This window comes from Melanerpes formicivorus, unplaced genomic scaffold, assembly GCF_026170545.1.
Source record: "Melanerpes formicivorus ecotype bairdi unplaced genomic scaffold, bMelFor1.0.p_v2 SCAF_2, whole genome shotgun sequence".
Classification (NCBI taxonomy): Eukaryota; Metazoa; Chordata; class Aves; order Piciformes; family Picidae; genus Melanerpes; species Melanerpes formicivorus.
Genome location: NW_027142354.1, coordinates 40,711,780 through 40,737,026, shown reverse-complemented (window position 1 = coordinate 40,737,026; position 25,247 = coordinate 40,711,780). Strand labels below are relative to the sequence as shown.

General features: G+C 54.8%; 2 protein-coding genes across 6 annotated transcripts in view; one reads left to right on the top strand and one right to left on the bottom strand.

The window, feature by feature from the left end:
- ECSCR (endothelial cell surface expressed chemotaxis and apoptosis regulator) overlaps positions 1–17,966 on the bottom strand; it is a 33,344-nt gene extending 15,378 nt beyond the window's left edge. The window contains exons 1-2 of one of the 2 annotated variants that reach the window (XM_068157646.1): positions 17,938–17,966; positions 14,007–14,164 (exon numbers count right to left, since the gene is read on the bottom strand). In XM_068157646.1, coding sequence (XP_068013747.1) covers positions 14,007–14,164; positions 17,938–17,951 — 172 coding nt within the window. In that variant the 5' untranslated portion in view covers positions 17,952–17,966. Of the gene's footprint in view, positions 1–14,006; positions 14,165–16,023; positions 16,134–17,937 lie in introns of those variants that run through there. The other variant, XM_068157640.1, reaches the window with a different exon arrangement.
- SMIM33 (small integral membrane protein 33) lies at positions 14,701–19,105 on the top strand. 4 transcript variants are annotated; one of them, XM_068157676.1, is made up of 4 exons: positions 15,650–15,740; positions 16,453–16,507; positions 16,629–16,720; positions 17,184–19,105. In XM_068157676.1, exon 4 carries the CDS (start codon positions 17,200–17,202, stop codon positions 17,620–17,622), a length of 423 nt encoding a protein of 140 aa, XP_068013777.1. In that variant the 5' UTR covers positions 15,650–15,740; positions 16,453–16,507; positions 16,629–16,720; positions 17,184–17,199; the 3' UTR covers positions 17,623–19,105. The 4 variants fall into 4 exon arrangements, with proteins under 4 accessions (XP_068013759.1, XP_068013777.1, XP_068013768.1 ...); XM_068157667.1 differs by having other exon boundaries at positions 16,453–16,720; XM_068157675.1 differs by lacking the exon at positions 15,650–15,740 and having other exon boundaries at positions 16,128–16,507.
- The last annotated feature ends 6,142 nt before the right edge of the window (positions 19,106–25,247 follow it).

Sequence of the window (25,247 nt, the reverse complement as noted above, 5' to 3'; positions counted from 1 at the left end):
GAGCCCTTCAGGGAGCTGTCTTCCTCTGCTGAAGGGAGAAAGTCTCCTAAGTCCATGGGGTCATTCCCTCCCCATGAGCTGTTTGCCTCCAGTGAGGTCTTGGTGGAGCAAGGCCAAGTGACCTGTATTCTGGAGCTGCTTAAAGAGGCTGGACTCTGAGTCATGCATTTGAAATCTTTGTTCCCTTGTCACCTCAGGGGATGGATGGATGGGGTTTGTCAAAGCTTCCAGGAGCTGGTGGGACTGTCCTCCTGCCTGTCTCCTACTTCTCATCCTATGGACTGGCATCCTGGGAAGCTGACTGAAGCCCTGTGGCTGTGTCAGTCTGGGCACAACAAGAGGGCTGCCCCTGGGGGCCCGATTCAGAATGGTTTGGAAGGGACCTCTGGAGATCATCTATTCCAACCCCCTGCTGAAGCAGGGTCACCCAGAGCAGCTCCTAGCTGGCATTTCACAGTGGTTGTTGCTGGTGGTCCTGGTGCTGTCTGTAGCTAAGATTAATGGAAGAAACTACATTACAGCTACAGAAACCTGCTGGATCTGCTGCCCCTGGTGCTCCACCTCCCCAGAGTCTCCAGGGAGCTAAAGGCTCAGCAGAAGTTTGAACAAAGAGGAACATCAGCAAAGGTTGAACCCTTCCAGCTGGCTGTCCCCTTGTCATGCCATGTAGCTCCATCACAGCAGTGGTCTGTGATGAGGTGCTGTGCCTCTGCAGGGTGCTGCACCTCATGGGGTGGCTGGAGGGGAGGTCCAGCTGCAGCCAGAGCAGAGCAGTGCTTGTGTGCACATGGGCAGCCAGAGCCTGTCTGCCCTGGATGCAAGATTCATCCTGCCTGCTGCTTTACATCCCTCATGAGGCAGCCTGCGAGAGAGCTCATCTACAGCCTCTCTTTCTCACCAAAGAGAGGGCCAGGCACTTACAAAACCCTGTTTCAGATCTCTACCTTACTCTTGCTGTGGGACCCCAAACACCAGAGGGATGTAGGCTTGCTGGAGCAGGTCCAGAGGAGGCCACAAAGAGGGCTGGAGCACCTCTGCTATAGGGACAGGCTGAAAGAATCGTGTCTGTTCAGCCTGGAGAAGAAAAGGCTCCAGAGAGACCTTAGAGCTGCATTTCAATGTCTGCAGGGGACCTACAGGAAGGCTGGGGAGGGTCTGTTCAGAAGGGCCTGTGGGGATAGGACGAGGGACAATGGCTTGAAACTGGAGCAGGGCATGAGGTTGGACATCAGGAGGAAGTTCTGCACAGTGAGGGTGGTGAGACACTGGAACAGGTGGTTGAGGCCCCATTTCTAGAGACATTCAAGATCAGCCTTACTGTGGCCCTGTGCAGCCAGATATAGTTGGAGGTGTCCCTGCTGACTGCATGGAGGTTGGACAAGATGCCCTTGGAGGGTCCCTTCCAACCCCATGCAGTCTGTGAATCTATGAATCTGTAGAGCAACCGCAGCCTGCAGCATCCCATTTCTTAGCAGGAGGTGTAGAGGCAACGCAGATGCTGAACTTCATGGTGGGTACCAATGCTGTAGGTGTCTGAAAAGAGGTCAGATCAGTGCCCTGAGGATGGGCCGTGTCTGGAGTGAGATCTTCAGCATCCAGTGTGTGTGGGTTAGCAGTGCTCGGCTCAGGGCCCACCCCTTGGCACCAGCTGGGTGTTGTGAGCTCCTAATTGATCTCATTTTTCTCACCTAACTGCATGGGAGCCCTAATTGTTTGGGGTTTCTTTTTTAGTGTGTGTCTGAGGCTTTCTGACAATGATCCCAGCCAAAGAGGAACCAAAGCAGTGTCAGTCATGGTGAGCACACCATCAAACATGGTCTCTTTCCAGAGAGGAATTGGCTGTGAAAAGCACACCCTCACTTTTCAGATCGTTTTTCATGCTTTTCTCTTCTAGCTTCCCAGGCAGCAGGCTGGCAAAATCTGTCTTGTTTGGTCCATTCAAGGGGAGATAAGAGCAGGTCTTTAATTACAGAGAAAGGAGAAGGCTAATTGGTTTTCTAAATCCATTGGGAACAGGACCAGAAAACAAAGGACTTTTAACTGCAGTGAGGAAAGGAAGTGACTGTGTAGGAAAATTATGGGATATCCTTCTCCAAAAAGCAGCTTAGGTGGCCAGCAGCCTAGTAACATAGAGAGGATTATAGACAGAGGCAACATCACTCATGGGGTCAATTAATATCACAGGCTCACAGGATGTTAGGGGTTGGAAGGCACCTCTGGTGATCTTCAGGTCCAGCCCCACTGCCAGATGGGTCTTGAAAGCCTCCAGAGAAGGAGACTCCACAGCCTCTCTGGGCAGCCTGTTCCAGTGCTCTATGAGCCTCATAGCAAAGAAGTTCTTCCTCATGTTGAGGTGGAACCTCCTGTGCTGCAGTTTCAATTGCCCCTTGTCCTATCCCAGGGTGCAACTGAGCACAGGCTGTCCCTTCCTTCCTGACATTGATCAGATCTCCTCTCAGTCTTCTCTCCAGACTAACCACCCCCAGGGCTCTCAGCCTCTCCTCACCAGGCAGTGCTCCAGTCCCTTCAGCATCCTTGTAGCCCTCCCTTGGACTCTCCAGCAGATTCCTGTCCCTCTTGAACTGGGGAGCCCAGGTGGGTCCTCACCAGGGCAGAGTAGAGGAGGAGGAGAACCTCCCTCAATATAATGAGAAAAAAGATGAGAAAAAGATCTTCTGGGCACATGGTTGCACTTCTGAAGGAGGAGGAAAGGCTGCTCTTGAGGAAGGGGATGTCATTCACAGTCCTGTCACCTGGGGGGCACTGCCTGCTCGACTCCATGGAGGACCTGTGGTGATTTGGGCTGTTTCCACTGATCCCCGAGTCTGCCAGGTTTCCTGTGTGGCTGAGCTTCTCACAGTATAGCCAAGGTTAGAAGAGACCTCGAGGATCATCGAGTCCAACCTGTCACCACAGACCTCATGACTAGACCATGGCACCAAGTGCCACGTCCAGTCTCCTCTTGAACACCTCCAGGGATGGGGACTCCACCACCTCCCTGGGCAGCACATTCCAATAACCAATGACTCTCTCTGTGAAGAACTTTCTCCTCACCTCCAGCCTAAACTTCCCCTGGTGCAGCTTGAGACTGTGTCCTCTTGTTCTGGTGCTGGTTGCCTGGGAGAAGAGACCAACCCCTTCCTGGCTACAACCACCCACCAGGTAGCTGTAGAGAGCAATAAGGTCTCCCCTGAGCCTCCTTTTCTCCAGGCTAAACAACCCCAGCTCCCTCAGCCTCTCCTCACAGGGCTGTGCTCAAGGCCTCTCCTCAGCCTTGTCGCCCTTCTCTGGACACCTTCAAGTGTCTTTCCTGTCCTTCCTAAACTGAGGGGCCCAGAACTGGACACAGGACTCAAGGTGTGGCCTAACCAGTGCAGAGTACAGGGGCACAATGACTTCCCTGCTCCTGCTGGCCACACTATTCCTAATGCAGGCCAGGATGCCATTTGCCTTCTTGGCCACCTGGGCACACTGCTGGCTCATGTTTAGGTGGCTGTCAATCAGCACCCCCAGGTCCTTCTCTGTTTGGGAGCTCTCAGCCACTCTGACCCCAGCCTGTAGCTCTGCATGGGGTTGTTGTGGCCAAAGTGCAGCACCTGGCACTTGGACTTGTTGAATGCCATCCCGTTGGACTCTGCCCATCTGTCCAGTCAGTCGAGGTCCCTCTGCAGAGCCTTTCTACCCTCTAAATGACCAACATCTGCCTCCTAACTTGGTGTCATCTGCAAATTTGCTGATGACTGACTCAATGCCCTCATCCAGATCATCAGTGAAGATGTTAAAGAGGATGGTGCCCAGCACTGATCCCTGGGGGGCTGCTCAAGCAGCCTTACACCACCATTTCTGGCCCTGGGCTTGCAGATGCTTTCAGACACTGCAGACATTCAGTGTGGATAATAATGTGCTGAGCTCATCACGGGGGCCAATATCCTCCAGCAGGTGCCAAGCTCAAGCAGCTCCTCTTTATCCCAACCTCCCTTGCAGAAGGCATTGTCTTGTTTTCCTGTGGGGCGCAGAGGCTGCCTGGAACACATTTTCTCCTTGAAGTGATCCCAGGTGCTTGCTTCTTTTTTTTGAGTGCTGGTGTCACGTGAGAGCATCAAGAAATAGCTGAAGAAAGAGCTATTGTCTGCACTTAGCCTTTGTTAAAGGAAAAGGGGGGTAAAGGTGCTGAGCTGCCCATTTATTCCAGCATTTTTGTGGAGCTGAGGAGAAATCTAAGAGCTCGAACAGAGCCTACAGGGATGGGGGGGAGCTGAGACCAAGGGAGAGGACATTGCTCTGTTCTGCCATCCCTTGTGAGACCCTCCTGGGGGCTACCTTCTGCACTCACAGTGCTAGGGCAAGAGGAAGGACATCATAGAATCATTTTAGTTGGAAAAGGCTTTTAAGATCATTGAGTTCAAGCACTGTCTGACGAGTCTGGTGCTAAACCATGTCCCTCAGCACCACATCCACACCTCCCTTAAATCCCTTCAGGGATGGCGACTCCACCACTTGCCTGGGCAGCCTGTTCCAGGGCTTGACAGCCCTTTCAGAGAAGGAATTTTTCCTGACATCCAACCTCTACCTCCCTTGACAGAACTTGAAGCCCTTTCCTCTTGTCCTGTCACTTGTTGCTAGGGAGAAGAGACCAGCATCCACCTCACTCCAACCTCCTTTCAAGGACTTGTGAGAATGAGGTGGTCTTACTCCCCCATGCTGAACAGCTGCAGTGCCCGCAGCTGCTTCTCACCAGCCCTGCTCTCCAGACCCTTCACCAGCTTTGTTGCCCTTCTTTGGACACATGCCAGCACCCCTAGCACCTCAATGTCCTCCTTGTAGTGAGGCCTTCAAAACTGACCAAAGTGGTGGAGGTGTGGCCTCACCAGTGCTGAGTACAGGGGGACAATCTGTGCCCTGGTCCTCCTTGGCCACTGTTCCTGGCACAGGCCAGGATGCTGGTGGCTTTCTTGGCCCCCTAGGCACATGGTTGCTCATACCCAGCTGGCCGGTCCTTTTCCACTCAACACTTCCTTGCAGCCCTTCGCTGAAGGTCACAGCACAGCCATGGCTCAGATGGAGCTCTCCATTTGCAAAACCAAACCTTGGGCTTACTGGATGGATAAGCCAAGGAGGTGCCCACCCTGGTCTGCTTGTGTTTGAGCTTTGCTGCAGAGAGGTGGGGGGAGGCCAAGGGATGGAGATCCCCCCTCAGCAGGAGTCAGTGGCCCTGGTTTCTCTAAACACAGCCATGGCTTAGTTCAAAGCAGAGCCGGTCTAGCTCTGACTTCTGGTCATTGCTGCTGCTTGTTGTGCCTTCCCTGCCAACTCAAATAATCAAAAGCCCTGCTCTATGAGGTGTTTGCTTTAGGTGAAGGTGCTCAGCATCCTGACTCAGTTGCATTGGAGCAGGAAGAGACCCAAGTCGCAGCGTGGGGCTGGGCAGCAGGATGGGTAGCAACGCTGAAGTGCCACTTGTCGTCGAGGCTCCCTGCAGGCATCCCCGGGGGACCCTGCTGTGAACGGTGCTGGGAGCCATTTCCTGCCAGTGCTGCTGCCACCGAGGGCCCCGACTGTGTAAACAGCCAGCAATGACCAGCAGGATGCAGCCAGCACAGCTGTAACTGCAATAAACATCAAAGCCCTGGAGTGACTCCCCACGGAGCCTGATCGCTGCCAAGATACCTGCTGCGTGCTGGGTGTGAGCCCTTTATGGCCAGATTGAGCTGCTCGAGGTGGAGGCCAGGAGCTTGCCAAGGGAGCTGTGATGGGAAATGAGCCTTTTCTGCTCTCACCGAAATGGGGAACTCCTGATGGCCCATCTGAGCCCTGGGGCTGCAGAGGAGCTGCAGGTGCATTCAGCTCTGCCTCAGCACGGGAATCACAGAACCATAGAGCGGTAGGGGGTGGAGGGCACCTCTGGAGAGTATGGAGTCCGAGTCCCCTGCCAAAGCAGGGTCACCTAGGACAGGTCACACAGGAATGCATCCAGATGGCTCTTGAAAGTCACCAGAGAAGGAGACTCCACCACCTCTGCACAGCCTGCTCCAGGCCTCCAGAACGCACACAAACGAAGTTTCTCCTCCTGTTGAAGGGGAGCTTGCTCTGGTCCAGTTTGTATCCATTGCCCCTTGTTCTATCACAGGACACCACTGACAAGAGCCTGGCTCCTTCTTCTTGCCTCCCCCCCTTCAGATACTTAAAAACATTAATAAGATCCTCTCTCAGGCTGCTCTTCTCCAGGCTCACAGCCCAAGGGCTCTCAGCCTTCCCTCATCAGGCAGGTGTTCCAATCCCTGTATCATCCTCACAGCCTCCACTGGACACTTTGTAGTCTGTCCCTGTCCCTCCTGAACTGAGTTTTGGCTGATTTTTTGATTAGTCTTTGGATTTCTCTTCTTTGCAGCAGTTCTTCCCTGAGGTTAGAGGTGTGAGGCTGAGAGCAGAAGGGTCCTTCCATGGAGCTTACTCATGGTAGCTGAGCTGTTGCCAGAGCCAGCAGCTCTCCCTGCTCACTCCTCAGCAACAAAAAGAGAAACAACCCAACAAAAAAGGTGAGGTGCAGGTATTTCTGGAAATCATTTAAAGAGAGTTCCTCCAGCAGTGTCCAAAGAGAGGCACTGACATTGAACATCCTCCCCCTGATTTTACATAAGAGCCTCTGTCAGGCAGCACTGCTGTGGCAGAGACCTGTACCAGCTGTCAGAAACACTTCAGCAGGGCTTAGGTGAGGCTCAAGAAGTGCTTGTGGTGGTGCCCAGGCTGTGTTCACAGAGAGATGGAGCCCCAGGGGAGGGTCTGTGGCACTGGTATGAAGACACAGAGACTGAGGCTGGTCCTTCCCACTCAGAACTCCTAACAGAGAGGGACCATCAATCCCTGCTGATGTGTAACCTTGGACTTACTGGACCCTTCTCCTTCCCTTGGCGGGAGATGTGGTGATCTCCTACCTGTCTCCAGGCAGCAGATTGCATGACAGGGAGCTGTGGAACCCACTGGCCTTGCTGTGCTAACCTCTGTGTCACCCTCAGCTTGGGAGGCTGCACAGACAAATGCTTTGCCTGGCCACCACAATTCAGACTTCTCAATTCATCTTTTGGCACTTTGGTCAGGTGACCCAGAACAAAAATAGCTTCACACATGTGCAGCTGTTTCCTGGGTGCAAGGCAGCAGCTGCTGAAGCAGCAGAGGGCAACACCACCCCATTCATGGGCCTTCCACATGGCAAAACATCCAGAAAGCAGAGAGCTCTGCAAAAGCTTAGATCCTCCTTTATGAAGTGCCTCTGCCTTGAGGGTCTCACAGCAGAACAGGGGAGGTGGGAGAGGATCTCTGAGGTCCCTTCCAACCCAAACCATCCTATGATTGCATGAAACAGAGGAGGAGAGAGAGGAGAAATGTCATTATGCTGGATAACTGACAGCCTGAGTCAGGTCCCAGCTCCACAGAGGTGTTGCATTGTCTCACTCCCAAGTGGCATGGGGGGGAGGAGGGGGTTGGCAACTCACTGCCAAGTGATTCTGAATTGTAATGACTTGGCCAAAGTGCTGTGGAAAGTTTAGAGAGCCAGGAATTAACCCTGGATCTCCTCAGCAATTAAAATTAATTGTAGCCTTCCTCTGCCCCTCCTCAAAGGTTACACCCAGGCCTGGGCATCCTCTCTGAGGACCATGCTCCGTGCTGCTCCTCTCTGCTGAGCTTTGCTGGAAGCACATCTCGAGAGGAAGTCCATGAGAAACCACTTGAAGGTAGAAAACAAGCTGGGAGACAAACAATGATGGGAAGCCACATGCATGGAGCAGGCTCTGCTGCATCACCACCTGTGCTAAAGTCTGCTTTTCCATGGCTGCACCACCACTGCTCCATGCCTCACCACTCCATGTGATGCACCACTGCAGGAGGCTCTTACGAGGAAAGGCTGAGAGCCCCTGGGGCTGTTGAGCCTGGAGAAGAGTGGTCCCAGAGGGGATCTGAGTGATGCTCAGCAAGAGATAAAGGGTGGGGGGCAAGAGGCTGGGGCCAGACTATTGTCAGTGGTGCCCAGAAACAGGACAAGGGGCAGTGGGCACAAACTGGAAGTCAGGAGGTTCCATCTGAAGAGGAGGAGAACCTTCTTTGGTGTGAGGCTTGGAGCAGGCTGCCCAGAGAGATTGTGGAGTCTCCTTCTCTGGAGAGCTTCCAACCCTCCCTGGGCATTGTGCTCCTGGGCAAGCTGCTGTGGGTGCCCTGCTTTAGCAGAGGGGTGGGACTGGGGGATCTCCATAGGTCCCTTCCAACCCCCACCAGTCTGCAAGTCTGTGTGTTTAGGAAGTAAACAGCTGCTCCATCAGGCTGCTGTGCCATCACCCTCCCAGCTGCTGACTGGTTCCAGTTTCCTCTGTGACCTGCTTCTTTTAGAACTCTCTGCTCCTGGTCTCCATGGGTCCTGCCCTTCTCTTAGGGCTTGACCCTGGGTCTCTGGGGGTTTGGAGGAGCTCACTCCATGCCCACTCAAATGAAAGGCTGTTGTGTGCTCCAGCTGCTGTGGTTGCTTGTACAGGACCCCCCCGGCCTGGTGTCCACAGAGCGCTGTGACAGCACACACCTCACCATCCCCTGCAGCAGCACAGCAGTAGCTGCCAACCAGACACACCTTGCTTCTTCCACCTTCATGGAGGCTCTTGGCTACCATTTCCAAGTTTATTCCCAAGTTTATTATTCTTCCCAGGAGCTCCAAGATCCCCCAGGTTTCTCTGGGCATTGCTGGTGGTGACCAGGCAGTGCGGTATTTAGGAAGCACCATGCAGGAATGTGATCTGCTGGGGCTGGTTCAGCTCCCACCTTGTGTGTAAGGGACTGGTGGCACAGGAATTTCTCACAATTCCTGCTATTTCCTTTATTTTTTCCTTAATTCTCCTGGCTGGAGCCCCAGAGGAGCAGCTGAAGGGTGTCCCTGCCTGGGTGCAGCCCTTGCAGCACATGGGTGCTGAGGAGGCTCCTTGCAGCTGCTGCCTGAAGTGCTGAGTCTCACAGAAGCAGCAGGTAAAGCACCTTGCCCTGACAAGTTTCCTCTGAGTCCACATTTTATTGACCCTGGTGACATCACCCAGGCTTCATTCCCAGATTTCAAACCACTTTGTGGAAGAGGTAATTTTGTTAGCCCTGGGGAAAACAAGGCACAGAAGCATTGTGTGCCCGTGATGAAGCCCAGTGGTCCTGTGTCCCCCCATCCAGCCCATCACCAGCTGTGACTCCTTTCTAATTGCACCAGTTTCGGTGTGATTCCAAGGTTTTGAGTAGTTCCAGGCTCATTTCTAGCTCATGTGTGAGAGGAGCTGATTGAATTGCACCTCTGCAGCTGCCTGCCCAGAGCTGTGCTGCCCTCAGGGCCTTGCAGAGGCTGCGGTTGTGCAGGATGACGGTGTGAAAGGTTGAGGAGACCCACCTTGCACCCCTCATCTTGCCCACAACCGGTGGGGGCTGTCCTCAGCACCACGAGGCACAGATCTCCTTTATTCTCCCCAGCCTGGAGCTTCAGCCCACGCCTTGGCTTTCCCAGCAGGAAGGTCCCCTCCAAGTACACCTGTTGCTGACTCACCTATTGTAAATGGGACATAGATTGTGGGGAGTGTCTGGCCACCTCAGTCAGCTCTGCAGAGCTATCTGTGGGGTTTCTTGTTACTGGAAGGGAGCAGTTTGTTGTGTGAGCAAACATTTCTCCTAACCACCTCCTGCTTTCTCTTCCTTCTTCACCAGGTCAGGTTGGGTTGCCTTCTCCTTTCTGACCGAGGAACCAGCTTCAGGATGCAGTGGAGGCCTTGCTTCAAGGCCACAAGCCTTCTGGAAGGCCTCCTGCTTGGTCAATGTCTGTCCTCTAGCTGCACCTCATCTACTCAGGATCTCAGGTAGTGATAGGACTAGGGGGAATGGAATGAAGCTGGAGGTGGGGAGATTCAGGCTAGATGTGAGGAGGAAGTTCTTCCCCATGAGAGTGGTGAAGCCCTGGAATGGGTTGTCCAGGGAGGTGGTCAAGGCCCCATCCCTGGAGGTGTTTAAGCCCAGGCTGGATGAGGCTCTGGCCAGCCTGATCTAGTGTGGGGTGTCCCTGCCCATGGCAGGGGGGTTGGAACTAGATGATCCTTGTGGTCCCTTCCAACCCTGACTGATACTATGATACTATGATGCTATGATACTATGATACTATGATACTCTTGCTTCTCATCCATCCACTGCCTGTGGGGCAGATAAGGCAAGCAGTGGATGGAGTAAGCAGTGGGAAAATCCTGCTGGGTTCTCATCAGCTCCCAGAAGGATTTTTTTTTCAGTGGAAACCTTTTGTCTGGGAAATGCCTGCCCATTGTAATGGAAAAGGTCCAGGGGAAGGGGTTTGTTTGGACAGATTTGCTGCTCAGTGTTTCTGGGGGAGGAAAAAACTGATTGGAAAAATTCCAGCCCTTCCCACTCCAGCAACTGCAAAATAACAGCATTTGAACCTTCCTCCAGAGAGAACTGAGAGAGCTTAAAGAGAGGAATAACAAATTCATTAATAAATGAATGAAGGCAGACAAAATGCAACAAGAAAAGGCTCATGGGGGAGAAGGCAGCTGTTAGTTTCCAGCAAGAGCAAGTTCTGAGATCACCTCCTCAGGTGCAGGGAGACATTTAAAGCTCTTAGTATCATAGTATCAGTCAGGGTTGGAAGGGACCACAAGGATCATCTAGTTCCAACCCCCCTGCCATGGGCAGGGACACCCCACACTAGATCAGCCTGGCCAGAGCCTCGTCCAGCCTGGACTTAAACACCTCCAGGGACGGGGCCTCAACCACCTCCCTGGACAACCCATTCCAGGGCTTCACCACTCTCATGGTGAAGAACTTCCTCCTCATATCCAGCCTGAATCTCCCCAGCTCCAAATTCATTCCATTCCCCCTAGTCCTATCACTACCTGAGATCCTGAGCAGTCCCTCCCCAGCCTTCCTCTAGGCCCCCTTCAGATACTGGAAGGCCACAATAAGGTCACCTGGGAGCCTTCTCTTCTGCAGACTGAACAGCCCCAACTCCTTCAGTCTGTCCTCACAAGAGAGGTGCTCCAGCCCTCTGATCATCCTCGTGACCCTTCTCTGGACACCTTCCAGCACCTCCAGATCCCTCTTGTAATAGGGGCTCCAGAACTGGAGGCAGTACTCCAGGTGGGGTCTCCCCAGAGCTGAGTAGAGGGGGAGGATCACCTCCCTTGCCCTGCTGGCCACACTTCTCCTGATGCAGCCCAGGATCTGATTGGCTTTGTGGGCTGCAAGTGCACATTGAGAGCTCATGTTGAGCTTCTTGTCCACCAGCGCCCCGAAGTCTCTCTCCTCAGGGCTGCTTTCCAGCCAGTCACTGCCCAGCCTGGATTTGTGCCTGGGATTGCCTCTTCTGCCTTGTTGAAGAGCCCTGAATTCCCTTCTTCAGCTGCCTGTGTGTGTCAGGGATCTGGTGGCACCACTGATCCCTTGCCTGAGCCTGCTGCTTGGAGCTTCTCCCCAAGTCCTGCATCACCTCAGGGATTTTGCTGTGTGATTCCAAATCAAATTAAAGCAGTTTCAGAAGTGTGGGGGCAATGCAAAGGGATGAGGCAGGGGGGAAGGCTGGTGTTTCTGACTGAAGCTGGAGAGGTGCATCTGCAGCAGCAGCAGTGCTGTTATCATCAGTGGCCTCAAGCTGTACCAGGGGAGGGTTAGGGTGAATGTTAGGAAGAAAGTCACTGAAAGGGTTGTCAGGCACTGGAACAGGCTGCCCAGGGAGGTGGTGGAGCCACCATCCCTGGAAGGGTTTACAAGCTGTGGTGCTTTGGGATATGGCTTAGTGGTGGACTTAGCAGAGTAGAAGTGATGACACCGAAGGTCCTTTGCCTTAGGGCAAAGGGCAATGGATATAAACTCCAGCACAGGAGGTTCCACCTCACCATGAGGAGGAACTTCTTCACTGTGAGGCTCACAGAGCACTGGAACAGGCTGCCCAGAGAGGTTGTGGAGTCTCCTTCTCTGGAGACTTTCAAGACCCACCTGGGTGTGTTCCTGTGTGACCTGTGCTGGATTCTATGGCTCTACTCTGGCAGGGGGTTGGGCTTAATGATCTTTGGAGGTCTCTTCCAAGCCCTAACATTCTGTGAGCCTGTGATCATTTCCAGCCTAAAGGATTCCCTGATTCTGTGATCTGTTGGTGCTGGCCTTGCTGGGGTCTGGCACTAGCTGCTGAGCACACAGGCATTGAGAGCAGTCCTTGCCTCGTGGTGTTAAGCAGATGGCAGAGGACAAAGTGATGCTCTCAGGAGCAAAGCACAGAGGGTGACCTCTCCTCTCCTTGAAGCTGCAGCAGCTGGCTCCACCTGGGAGGTGGATCTCTGACTCTACACTGGGCAGGGGCTGGATCTTGGCATGATGCAGCCAAGCCTGATGACTTCTGTGCCATTCCTGTCCTGTGCAGACCACAACAGTTGATTTCAAGAGGGAAAAGTGCATCCTGGGCAGGTGCTGAGGAGTGCCACACTATGGCCAAAGGCCCTCAAAGCCCTTTGCTACCAGACAGAGCTCAGCCCTCTGCTGAAACCACCAGTATGGCCTCCAGTGCAGAGAGGAGTTTTCCAACCCGTGTGTTCTCACTTCTCAGAACCACACAGCCACTGTCTGAGCTGCTGTCTGTCTTCCCTGCCTTTTAAAGACCACTTTATTACCAGTGTGGTGGCTGCAACCCACAGGCAGCCCCTCTGGTTTAATGCTGGAGCTCTGGCTTGGAGAGACATGTTTTAGGGACTCCTCTGTTAGAAGCAGCAGTCTGCAATCCTTTGTGTCTCAGCTCCCAGCTACTGCAGCTGTCAGCAGCACAAGAGGTGCCTGATGGTGCACGAAAAGACAACCTGTCCCCCTTGAGAGCAGCAAAGGGGTTCCTCCATCCCACACCCTGCCACTCAGGTGGGGAAGGGGAGCTAAAGCAGGCTTCTCACCAAGGAGCAGACTTCTTCCCACAGGGATGAGGTGTGCTCTGCATGAGTCTTGCACATGGGCTTTGTATTTATGGCAGGAGCAGGGAGGTCATTCTGCCCCTGTACTCAGCACTGGTCAGGCCACACCTTGAGTCCTGTGTCCAGTTCTGGGCTTCTCAATTTAAGAAGGACATTGAGACTCTTGAATGTGTCCAGAGAAGGGCAGCGAGGCTGGGGAGGGGTCTGGAGCACAGCCCTGTGAGGAGAGGCTGAGGGAGCTGGGGTTGTTTAGCCTGGAGAAGAGGAGGCTCAGGGGTGACCTCATTGCTGTCTACAGCAGGGAGGTTGTGGCCAGCAGGGGATTGGTCTCTTCTCCCAGGCAAGCAACACCAGAACAAGAGGACACAGTCTCAAGCTGCACCAGGGGGAAGTTTAGGCTGGAGGTGAGGAGAAAGTTCTTCCCAGAAAGAGCAATTGGCCATTGGAATGTGCTGCCCAGGGAGGTGGTGGAGTCACTGTCCCTGGAGGTGTTCAGAAAAGGCTTGGATGTGGCCCTTGGTGCCATGGTTTAGTTGTCAGGAGGTGTTAGGTAAAAGGTTGGACTTGATGACCTTTGAGGTCTTTTCCAACCTGGTGGATTCTGTAATTCTATGAAATGAAAATCAGCCAAGGGAAAAAATTCTCCCTGAGGAAAATAATGTCCTGCACATTGAAATGTCCTGCCTGGAGGCTTGGCATAAGTCACCTGCTGCAGGACAGCTCCTCAGCAGCAGAAGCACACCTTGGGTGAACCAGGAAACACCACCTTGGGTGAACCAGGAAACAACACCTTGGGTGAACCAGGAAACAAGTCCTTTTATGCCAGCACTGTCAAACAACCCCTTCCAGCCTGGCAGGGCTACCTTTTCCCCAGCTACCTGCCTCCTGCCACCCCTGAATTTAAAGGCTGAGCTTTGCCATGGCAGCAGTCACACATTCAAACCTCTGGCTGGCTCCCTTTAGTGCTCCCCAGGAAGCCAGGCTCCCCAGATCCCCCTGCCCAGCACGTTCTCCCCTCCCCAGCATGCACGCAGGACCTCTCACCTCGGAGCAGCATGCAGCAGAGAAGCCAGAGGAGGGGATGGAGGGTTGGAGCCAGCATCTCTTCGGTGGTTTGTGGCTCTGCAGCCTCACTAAGGCTCTGTCCATCCCGGGAGGGTGAGGAGCGATTTGCCTGCCTGGGCTGACTCTCCCAGAGCTTCCTGTTAAAGAATAGGAGGAAACGGGCTGAATCCACAGGGGAACTGTGTTTTGTAGCCCATTATGGTCGGGGAGGATGTGAGACATCGCTTGCCGACGGCAAAGGAAACTTCGCCAGCAGCCTGTGGGGGGACTCGGCTCTGCAGCCAGGGAGAGCGGCGCCAGGGCCTGCCCTGCTCTGGGCCTCAGCACCTTCTCTTGTGGTGCTGGGGGGGTTGGGGAGGTGCTTGGTTTGTGGGGAGGATGTCTCCCCCAGGTCCAACCCGCTCCTCATCAGCCACGAGGGCTGCAGATGCACTGTGCCTTCCTGAGCGAGTCACCATCGCTGGAAGTGTTTAAGAAGAGACTGGATAGGGAGCTTGGTGCCATGGCTTAGTTGATTTGATGGTGCTGGGTGCTGGGTTGGACTCATGATCTCGAAGGTCTTTTCCAACCTAGTTAATTCTATTCTACCTCCCATCTGAGAGGGGAGTTCTGAGCATCTATGGAGGGATCTGGAAATATTTACAGCTCCCAGGGCCAGGGTATCTCAGCACCCAGTGCTTCCCTGTGCCCTAGGCCTTCCTGTGCAGCTCCTGCAGGCCTGGGCACCAGGACATGCTGGTTTGGGGGTGCTGGTTTAGGGACGCAGGCTTTCAGGTAGCAGCAGCTTCCTTCCCCACAGGACGTGCAGCACATGGCAGGCTTGGACTTAGCCTAACCCCAGCTCCTTGGCAAGGGGAAGAGCTGGAAAACAAATGGGCCAGTTCTGCTCCCCACCCAGCCCAAGGGGTTCAGCACGTGTGGTTTGTTGGCTGTGACCTTGTCTGTGTGTGTCCTGTCTGTCCGTCTCTCCCCTGGCACAGTTTGAACTTCAGAGGTAAGAAGCTGCCCCATGCTGGTTGTGAGCAAGTAGGTTTTAGGGGAGAAGGGTCTTTGTGTCCCCATGTGGGAAAGACTCTTCTGTCCACCCATTTCAGAGGGTCCATGCAGGTGTTCAGGATGCAAATCCCCAGGGTTGGGTCTCCTGGCTTGGGGAGCTGCATCCAACCCTCTCCCACACTCCCTAGAAAGCCGCAGAGCCTTGGCTGAGGGCAGTGGAGCTGCTCCTTCACTGCACCGAGCACATCGAGGGGGTACTGCTGCTGCCAGCAAGGGCCTTGCTTCCCATGGCTGGGAGATGTTGGCAGGAACAGAGGGAGTGGGCTCCCCTGCACTGTGCAGCTCCTTGGTTTTCAGTGAATGTCTTCAAAGCTGTACAAAGCCCTGAGCAGACCATCAGGCCAGGCGTCCACCAGGCATCCTTTGCTTTATCAGGCACCCTGCAGCAGCCTTTGCTTTATCAAACCTCTGCCAGCAGCCTCCCCCCGTGGGTTGCCTCTGCCTTGCACAGATGTGGTGCTCAGAGATTATGCTATAGATTAAGGTTTTACTGAATCCTGAGATGAGTGCAAATTCCCAGAAGCTCCAACATGCAGCCAAATCTCTTCTGGATGCTCGGCTGGATGGGGGAAGAGGCAGTTCCCAGCCTGTCCTCCCCATGTGTAGGGAAGAAGGAGCCCAAACATTCAACCCAGATTGTCTGCTGAGAGCCTCCAGGTAAGAGCAGTGCTGTTTGGGGATGGAAAGATAGGGAGATGTGTTTTGTAATGGCTGAAGCCCCAGAGGATCCCTCTTTTCTGCTCTGAGGTGTGCTCAGGGTCTCAGAATCGTGGCATTATTGAGGCTGGAATAGATCTCTGGGACCATCCAAGTCCAGCCTGGGTGGCAGCAGATCCGACCACACAGCATCCCTGGGCCAGCTGCCTGCGTGTGAGGGTGAAGGATGCTGGCCCCAAGGGCAGCATCTGCTGCATGAGGGGAGATATGTGAGAGCACTGACCTGGCACTGGCCCCTGCCTGTGACCCCAGGCGGGTCCCAAGGTCCAGAGCTTCACCATGGACTCTCCACCGCGGACTCACACTGCTGCCGCCCATAGCGGGATGGTCCTCCCACAGAGCTCCCCAGCAGAGAAGATCAACCTTGGGGCTGCAGCCTCTCTTGGGGTGAGGATCCTTCCAGCTTGGAGCGTTTTGTGGGCACTTTGCTGGGCTGTGCAAAGCCCTCCTGTGCAGCAGGGCAGCTTCTTGCACCCAGCTCTTAACCACATCCCGTTTGAAGGCCGGGCTGGTGGAAGGCGGGAGGAGGGTTCCTGCAGCTGGGAGGCCAGGGCTGGTTCGTGTGCAGCCAAGGGGAGGTAGATGCCTTCTGCCCGAACAAAAGTCTGCTTGTGCTCGGGCCAGAGGAAGGTTTGGGTTTTTTTTCCCCCAGCGAGGGTGTGTGACAGCGAGGGAGGGGGCGGCGGCGATGATGTGGCAGCGACTAGGTAAGGAGCACCTCTGCCGTTCCTGGGCTGGGCAGCCGCTTCCTCCTCTGCCCCGGAGAGTCCCGGGGGGAGCTGTGACGTGGCAGCTGCCGAGGTGACTCTGGCTGCACCTACCCTGCAGAGCCATCCCGGAGGCTTTGTCTGCTGGTCCTGCTCTCGGCTCCCCAGCCTCCCCTCTGGAGATGATGCTTCCCACACAGCAGGGACATCGAGGTAACCCCCGAGGGGCTCTCCCTGCCTTCTCCCCCCCTACTGCTCCCACCCGTGCTGGCTTCCATGGGTGGCTGTCACAAGGGTTGCCTCATGGTGTGTTTTTGGGTGGGGTTGGGTCTCGCAGGGAGGTTCCCGTGGGGTTTGGAGTAGCACTGTGGGACTGGGGGTGAAGAGGGAAGGGTGGAAGGCTCCCCATTCCCATAACTGGCTGCAGCAGGGAGGAAGACCCCCACACTGAAGGCAGTCAGGACAAGGGGGCACAGGGCATCACGGCCAGGGCACCAGCCCTACAGCTCCAGCTACTCCTGCTGAAATGTATCCTGTCTCACAAGCCTGAGGGGGGAAGAACTTGCAGGAGAGTCTGCTCTTCATGCAGGCAGGAACTGCTGGCACGAGGGCAGGAGATGAAAGAGGGCCTGTGCTCGCTGGTCACCCCTTTCCACCCCACATTTCTCTGTCCCAGGTCAGCCTGCTCAGCCATGAACACCTCCCTGCCCAGCAGCCAGCCCAGACAGCCCGAGCCCCAGGAGGCAGCTGCCCTCACTCCTGTCTCCATTGTCAGGAGCATGACCAAGAAGCCCGATGGCCTGCCCATGATCTCCCTCATCGTGGTCATCTTCGTCCTCTTGGCCATCTTCATCATCATCCTGGTGCACTACGGCCCCCAGCTGCGCACCATCCAGATCACCCTCTACCAGGAGCCCATGCCGCAGGACCTGGACCACGGGGTGCTGCTGACGGACTGGAGGAGGCTGGGCTCCCAGAGGAGGCTGCCTGCCCAGCCCTACCAGCTGGAGCCAGGCAGCAGGGATGTGGCTGGCATGAGCTGCCAGTGCTCCTGCAAGCATCACCTGCCCTGCAGGAGCTCTGAGCCCAACGTCATCGAGGTCACCTACCTGTGACCAGGCTGTGGGCCGCCCGGGCAGGACTCTAGGGACCCCTGGCAAGGCAGTGACTGGGATGTTAGCTTAGCTTGAGACTCACTGGGTCCCACAGGTGGAGCTTTTGGCTCCCTGGGTTGTGTCTTCTCCCAGAGAGGCTCACACAGAAGGGTTGTGTCACTGCAGTGACCCAACAGCAGCAGCCCTCAGAAGTCCATCCCAGGAGCACCACTGCCTCCAAGCAAGAGCTGGGTCTCCAGCCCAGGCCCTGGGGCTGGGTCAGCCTACGCAGGACAGCGTTTGCATCTCTTCTGGTTTTTCTTGCCCTGGTTTTACCTGTCCCACGCCATCTGGGAGTGCCCAGGAGAGCTGTCTTGGTCCTTGCACCAGCTGGGGAACTTTGGGTGTATGCTTGGCCCCTTGGCAGGAGCTGGGAGTTACATCACCTGGAGCTGCTTCCCAGATTGAAGGTGTTTCCACACACAGGGTGTCCTCATTATGCTCTTTATATGGCTGAAACCCTGTCCTGCCTCCTGCCAGCCCCAGCAGTGGGCTCAGCCCATCGGGGCAAGCAGCCAGAGGAGAAGGAGGCAGCAGCTGAACCGGTGCTAGTGTTTCAGTGATGGAGCCAGCAGCAGATGACAACGTGCTTAGTCACCCAGTTAAGGTGGGAGAGAGAAGAGAGGTGGCATGGAGAGGTGAGAAGTGTGTATCCACCACCACTCCTTGCAGATGCTTGAACATCTCAAGGTATTGGCACTGGTGGAGAAATGTGCAGCTCTGGCCAGAACCTGCCAGATCTCCATGCACAATGGCAGGGGTGGAGAGACCTGAAGTCATCTTCCTTGTGGTCATCTTTATTGTCTCCATTGCTGCCTGCTTCCCTGTGCCAAGGGAAGCTCTGCTGGGAGATATTTCAGTGTTGGAAGCAGCAGGGCATGTCCCCACCTGAGGAGGGATTGATGGTGGAGTTGGCTATGGATGTTGATGTGACTTGGTCACACCAGGCAGAAGCTTGTCGAGGGAGCAGCCAGGAGGGTGAAAAAGTCATCCTGAGCTCTCTAAGGCTTCTGGCGGTGGCAGACTATGGTGACCTCTCAGTCCTGGGAGTCTCTCTTCTGCCAGAGGAGCTGGGCATCTCTTTGGAGAAGCTGCTGCTCTCAGGTGGAAGTCTGTCTTCAGTGTGTGGGCTTGGAGGACACTCCCTGGGATCACCCTCAAGGATATACCCTGCTGAATAGGAGAAGACAAAATAAGGCTCCTGACTCTCTGCTTCTCATCCCAGAAGAGAGAAGCCAGCTCTGTGTCCATCCCAAGCTGTGCTCCTGGCACAAATCCCCGTGGGCACGAGATGGGATCTCTCACCTGTTCCTCCACGTGCTGGAGGGGTTTCTGGCATGGCAGATGCTCCAATGTCCTTCCTCTCACTGATTTCCAGCTTCTTTAGAGTGAAGTCTTGGCTGGACTTGCTGGAGCAGTTTAATCTTTACAATAAACATAATTTATATCACTTTTTTGGGGTGTGTGTGGGGGTGGTGGTGTTTGCTTTCTGGTTTGGTTTTTCCCTTCCTTGTTTTCAGGAGGGGCTGGTGCATGATCAGCTTATGTTAGAGGAGGTAAGGGCTGTCACTGCAACTCAAAGTCACCCAGAGTCCCACCACCCTCGGCAGGTCAGGCCCAGGGCTGGTGTTTGGATGTACACATCCCTACTCAGAGGTCCAGAATGAGGCCAGTGCTGTTTAATGTCTGTTTAATGACGCAGAGAGTGGGACTGAGGCACCCTTACCCTCTGTGAAGTTCAACAAGGCCAAGCGCAAGCTCCTGCACCTGGGGCAAGGCAATCCTCAGTGGCAGTTCAGGCTGGGGGTGAAGGGTTGAAGAGCAGCCCTGTGGAGAAGGACTTATGGGTGCTGGGGGTGCAAAGCCAGACAGGAGCTGGCACTGAGCACTGCCAGCCCAGAGCCAGCCTGTCCTGGGCTGATCCCCAGCAGTGTGTGCAGCAGCTGGAGGGAGGGACATTTAGAGGTCATGTAGTCCAACTCCTCTGCAGTCAGCAGGGACATCTGCAACTAGAGCAGGCTGATCAGGTCCAACTTGACCTGAAATCATTCCAGGCATGGGGCTTCTACCACCTCTCTGGGCAACCTGGGACAGTATCTCACCACCCTCAACATAAAACACTTATTCTGTTTATCTAGTCAAGGTTGAGTGTTGAAGTTCTGTCCTCCAGGATTTTCCCACTTGTTTAATTTGCAAACAGATATGAAGCAGAACCTTCTGAAACAGTGTTGGGAAAGAAACTATGAATCACTCTGAGGCTCCTAGCAGCATACAAGCAAGCAAGCACCGAGCCTTTGCCAGCTTTCTCCTCCAGAAGGACACCAAGGGTTATATCCCAGTTCTGCTGCTCATTGTTTCCTCCTACACAGTCAAACAACATTTCTTAACAGGTCCTTCTCTTTTGTGTTTGGCCAGCTCTGCTGCTCTCTGCTCTTTGTAGCAGAAGCCTTTAGGAGGCACATTCAGGTCCTGGAGCAGCAGAGGCTCTGCAGGCACAGCACCATCACTGTCATGGCTCTCCATTCCTACTCTCAGCTCACTCCCATTTAGTCACTTAGTACTTTCTCCCCCTCCACAACAACCATCTGCTTATGAATGCAGAGCAACAATGGTTCCCCCTTATCAGAGCCCCTGCACAGGTTTGCTCCTGGAGCTGGCAGAGCCTTCCCTGCTCTTCTGGAGGCCACAATGCTGCCTTAGGAGAAGTTTAGAAGCTGCTGCATCACCTGTTCTCACCAGCCTGATTATAGCCTCATTAGTGACTCTGTCCTTTTATCTGTCTCCTAATTAGGGTGTTCACCTGCTGCAGGAGGGAGCACCTATACAAGCTTCCAGAACCTCCTGTGTGCTCCTGGGAGCATTTTCACAGGGATTTTTTTCAGCTGGAGCTGTAGGAAGGTCTGCTTAGGATGCTGCTGTGCTGCCTAAAATGGTGCAAAACTGAGGGGAGCATCAGTAGCAGGGTGAGGATGGAGGGACCTGCAGTATCTCTCACTCCAAGAAAGACATTGAGGTACTGGAGCCTGTCCAGAGAGGGGCAACAAAGCTGGGGAAGGGTCTGGAGAACAGGGCTGGGGAGGAGCAGCTGAGGGAGCTGGCAGTGTTCAGCCTGGAGAGGAGAACTTCTGGCTCTCTACAACTCCCTGAAAGAAGGCTGGAGCTAGGTGGGGGTTTGCCTCTTCTCCCAAGGAACAAGGGACAGGGTAAGAGGAAATGGCCTCAAGTTGCTGCAGGGGAGGTTTAGGTTGGACATTAGAAGAAACTTACTGACTGAAAGGGTTATCAAAGCCTGGCACAGGCTGCCCAGGCAGGTGGTTGAATCCCCATCCCTGGAGGTGTTTCAAAAGTGCAGAGATGTGATGCTGAGGGATGTGGTTTAGCACCATAGTCAGGCAGGGGGTGTACTTGGTGATCATAAGGGTCTTTTCCACCCCAAATGATTCTGTGATCTCCTAGTGCCTCCCAGCAGGGCTGGAGCCAGCTCAGCCCGACCAGGACCACTGCCTTGGGGTGAGGGTGGTCAGCCAGCCAGCCTGGCGCTGGAGGTGTGGTGGTTGCCGGCAGTTCGGCTGGTGCCGTGCGGAGGGCGCTGCGGGAGGCTGGGAGCGGCGCGGAGCCCAGCGCGGAGCAGCAGTGAGCTCTGGTGGCGCCGACAGCCAACTGCAGGGCTGCGGGGGGACCCTCCTCCTCCTCCTCCTCCTGTTGCTCCTCCTGCAGCTTTCCAGCAGCGCAGCGCGGGTAAGCCGGGCTTTAGAGGGCTGAGCCTGGTTTGGGGGTCCTCGGAGCACCGAAGGCTTTGCTGCAGAAGGCTCCAAAGAGATGCAGAGAAGTCTGTGTGCAGCGTCCTGCGCCTGGGTCAGGGCAATCCCCAGCATCAGTCCAGGCTGGGATGAAGGGCTGGAGAGCAGCCCTGTGGAAAAGGGCTTGGAGGTGCAAAGCTGGATATGAGCTGGCACTGAGCACTGCCAGCCCAGCCCCAGCCTGTCCTGGGCTGATCCCCAGCAGTGTGGGCAGCAGGGGCAGGAAGGGGATTCTGCTCCTCTGCTGTGCTCTGCTGAGTCTGCAGTGCTGGGGCAGCTCTGGGGTCCTCAGCACAGACAGGGACCTGCTGGAGCAGGGCCAGGGGAGGCCACAGCAATGCTGGCAGGGCTGGAAGCCCTCTGCCGTGAGGCCAGGCTGAGAGAGTTGGGCTTGTTCAGCCTGGAGAAGAGAAGACTCCAGGGAGACCTTCTGGTGGCCTTTCAGTGCTTCAAGAGCTGATCAGAAAGCTGGGGACAGACTTTTGAGCAGGGCCTCTTGTGACAGGACAAGGGGAGATGGCTTCAACTAAATGAGGGAGATTCAGAGTGAAGGGAGAAATGTTTGACACTGAAGGTGGTGAGACCCTGTCCCAGGTTGCCCAGAGAGGTGGGAGATGCTCCATGGCTGGAACCATTCCAGGTGAGGCTGTTTGTGGCTCTGAGGAACCTGCTCTAATTGCAGATGTCCCTGCTGGCTGCAGGGGGGGTGGGGTTCACTGGATGACCTTTGAAGGCCCCTTCCCACCCAAACCATTCTGGGATTCTATGACTCTGTCTTTGCTTTGAAGGACCAGGTACAGAGCAACCAAGCCCAAGAAGGACTTGATGGGGGTGGCAGAACGGACCAGCTGGTGGTGGAGGTCACTTTCAGTTTGTGTCACCTTCTGAATTTACTGTTGAGATCAGCACAGGGAGAGCCAGAGCCTCCTGAGAGAAGATCCATGCACCTCTTGCTGATCTTGGTGCTTGCTGTCTGGTGTGAGAGGTGAATAATTTCCTTCCTCCTGAGAAAGGTTCCCCAAGAGCCGCCTGGAGCCCTGCAGGCAGTGGAGGATGGGGGGCCTTGCACATCTGCACCTGGCTCCTAAATCACCTAATGCAATGAGAGGGACTGAGAAAACATTTATTCTGCTGAAAAGGGCAGGAGACTTCTGGAGGAGCAAAGCCTGTCTTGGAAGGGCTGAAAATTGGGACAGCTGAGGGGGAAAAGGATGATCCCTGGGGTAAGGCACCAGCTGGTGAGAAGCATCCAGGCTATCACTTGCTCCATCAGGATTTGCAGCCATCCTCCTGTTGAGGATAATGCTCTGAGGCATGGAGCTGAGCCTGGAAGAGGGGAGCTCTACCTCAAGGTGTGACCTGTTGTCTATGGCTTCTGTGTCCTGACCCTCAGCAACCATTTTTCACCCCATGGAGTAGTTGTAAGGCAGAGATGAGACCAAGACTTGCATCCCTGAGTGGTCTACACAATACAGTAAGCCCTGAGCACCTTAGTTAGGCCATGAGCATGACACTTAGTCATGCTCATTCTGATCTCTTCTCCTTTTGAGGTTGCTCTTCCTAATTAGATTTGAAATTCATTTATCTTCCTTTTTGTTGTTGTTGTTACCTGGTGATGTGCAGCCCAGCTCATGGTGGTCCACCAGCCAACACCAAGCCAACCACAAAATGACAGTGAAAATGTGAAGCCCTCCAGCAGTGCAGTGGAGCTCAAAATCAGGTGGTTGGGCTGCTCTCTGCTGTGTGATGGATGGAGGGGGGGAGTGTGCAATGCCTGCAGCACAGCTCTGCACCCCAAGGAGGTTGTGGTGTCCCTGTGCCCGTGCTTGGAGCCTGGAGAGCAGCTGAGCTTCACAGCAGCCATATTTTTCCCACCAGTGAACAGCATTCACATCTCCTTTGGGCACTGAGAGCATCACACAGAAGCTGGAGAACGCTGCTGCAATAACTGAGTGGAGCTGATGCTCTTTCTGAGCTTAAATGAAGGTTTGTAGCTGCAGACAACCTCCTAAGGTGGTCATTTTATGGTCTGTGGAGGCTTCAAAGCACCTGCAGGCTGGAAACCTGCCTCTGTGTGCCCAGGAATTGGGAGGAGATGGCTTCTGTTCTCATCACCAGACCTTGTTTTACTGTCTGTGCTTCAGGCAGGTCTCAGCCCAGCCCCAATTTTCTTTCCTCTTTTCTTTGCCCACCTTCCACTGAGATTGGGACCTGAGTGGTTTGCAGCTCTGTGGAGCTTTTGCACCATCCTGCAGCTGTCCTTTCCCCAAACTGGTGGCTCAAGGTCACCAGTCCAGTCTCTAGGGATCGATTCCTGAAGCATCACAATTAATGCATCAGCACCTCCAGATCCTGCTGTCCTGTTACCAGTGTCCAGCTGGTTGTGGAGGTGTGGGGACTGTGTTCAGGAAGGGGTCACAGCCCTCATCTTGGTGACTGACTTCTCCCAGTGCTGGCACTGTCACATGAGCCTTTCCCTGAGGGGGCTGAGACAACTGCTGCTCAAAATCTCCCCTGCCTCCTGCCTTTGGGGAGAAAATGGAGTGGTTTGGGGCACCAGCAACCTAAAGGGGCATCCCCCCTCCATCCTCCCCCCCAAAAGGGCTCCAGCACACATGGGTGCTGCTGCCAGGGGGACTCCATCTCCTGCCATGTGAGTGCTGAGTTAAGTGTGGGTCTCTTGGTGATGTTCTGCAGATGGGCTGGGAGGTGATGATGAGGAGGCTCTGTCCCACAAGGCTCTTGGGGGTCCTGCCCTGGTCTCAGGGCAATATTTCTCTCCTTTGCTTGGTGATATTTCAGTGAGGTGGTTCTGTTCCTCTCCATCCCTGAAAAGGAAAGGCGTAAGAGATGGGAGGGGGAAGGATGAGACTTCCCCCTCCAGAAGGAAGCAGCCTTCCCACCCTCCCCACCCAGACACAGGGCATGGGCTGGGGGCCATCCACTTCCCCATCCATGGACAGCCAGCGAGCTGGAGAGCATCCGCCTGGGACAGCCCTGGCATGGCCTTGCTCAGCTGAGGGGGAAGTGAGAGCACAAAGCAGGGAAGTGACTTGGCAAAGGTCACCTGGAGCGAGGTCTGGGTCTCCTGCCACCCCCCACCATGGCTGAGCTGCACTGCTCCTTCTTCCCAGTGTGCTGAGAGGTGGCACTAACCCAGCTGAGGACAAGCAGCTGGTTGGCACTGGGTTGGTTTTATTTCTGCTGGTCGTTGTGGTGTTAAAATGGACCACAAGAGAGAAAAGTGATGAGAGCCAGGAACTGGGAGGGGAGGCAGGTCATGGGGTCCATCAGCTGGGAAAATCAGAGCTGTGAGGGGAGCAGAGAGGGAAGGGAATAGGATGGAGGTATGAGGGTGCCTGGCAAGGTGGGCACAGAACATGAGTGGCAGCTGCAGGGCTGCTGGAGGCTGCCTGGTAGGTGTGAGGACCAGGATAAGGATGATCATAAAATTATAGAATGGTTTAGGTTGGAAGGGGTCTTAAAGATCAGCCAGTTCCACCCTGCTGCCATGGGCAGGGGCATCTCCTGCTAGGCCACCTTGCTCAAGCCTCCACCAGCCTGCCTTAGGCTTAGCACCTCCACAGCTTCTCTGGGCAACCTGTTCCAGTGTCTCAGCACCCCCATGGGGAAGAATTTCTTCCTGAGGTCTGATCTAAATCGATCTTCTTCTGGTCTGAAGCCATCTCCCCTCTTCACAAAGGCATGGAGTGACAGGGTAAGTCCTTCCCCAGCTGAAAGTGCTGAAAGGTCTCCTTGCAGCCTCCTCTTCTCCAGGCTGAACAA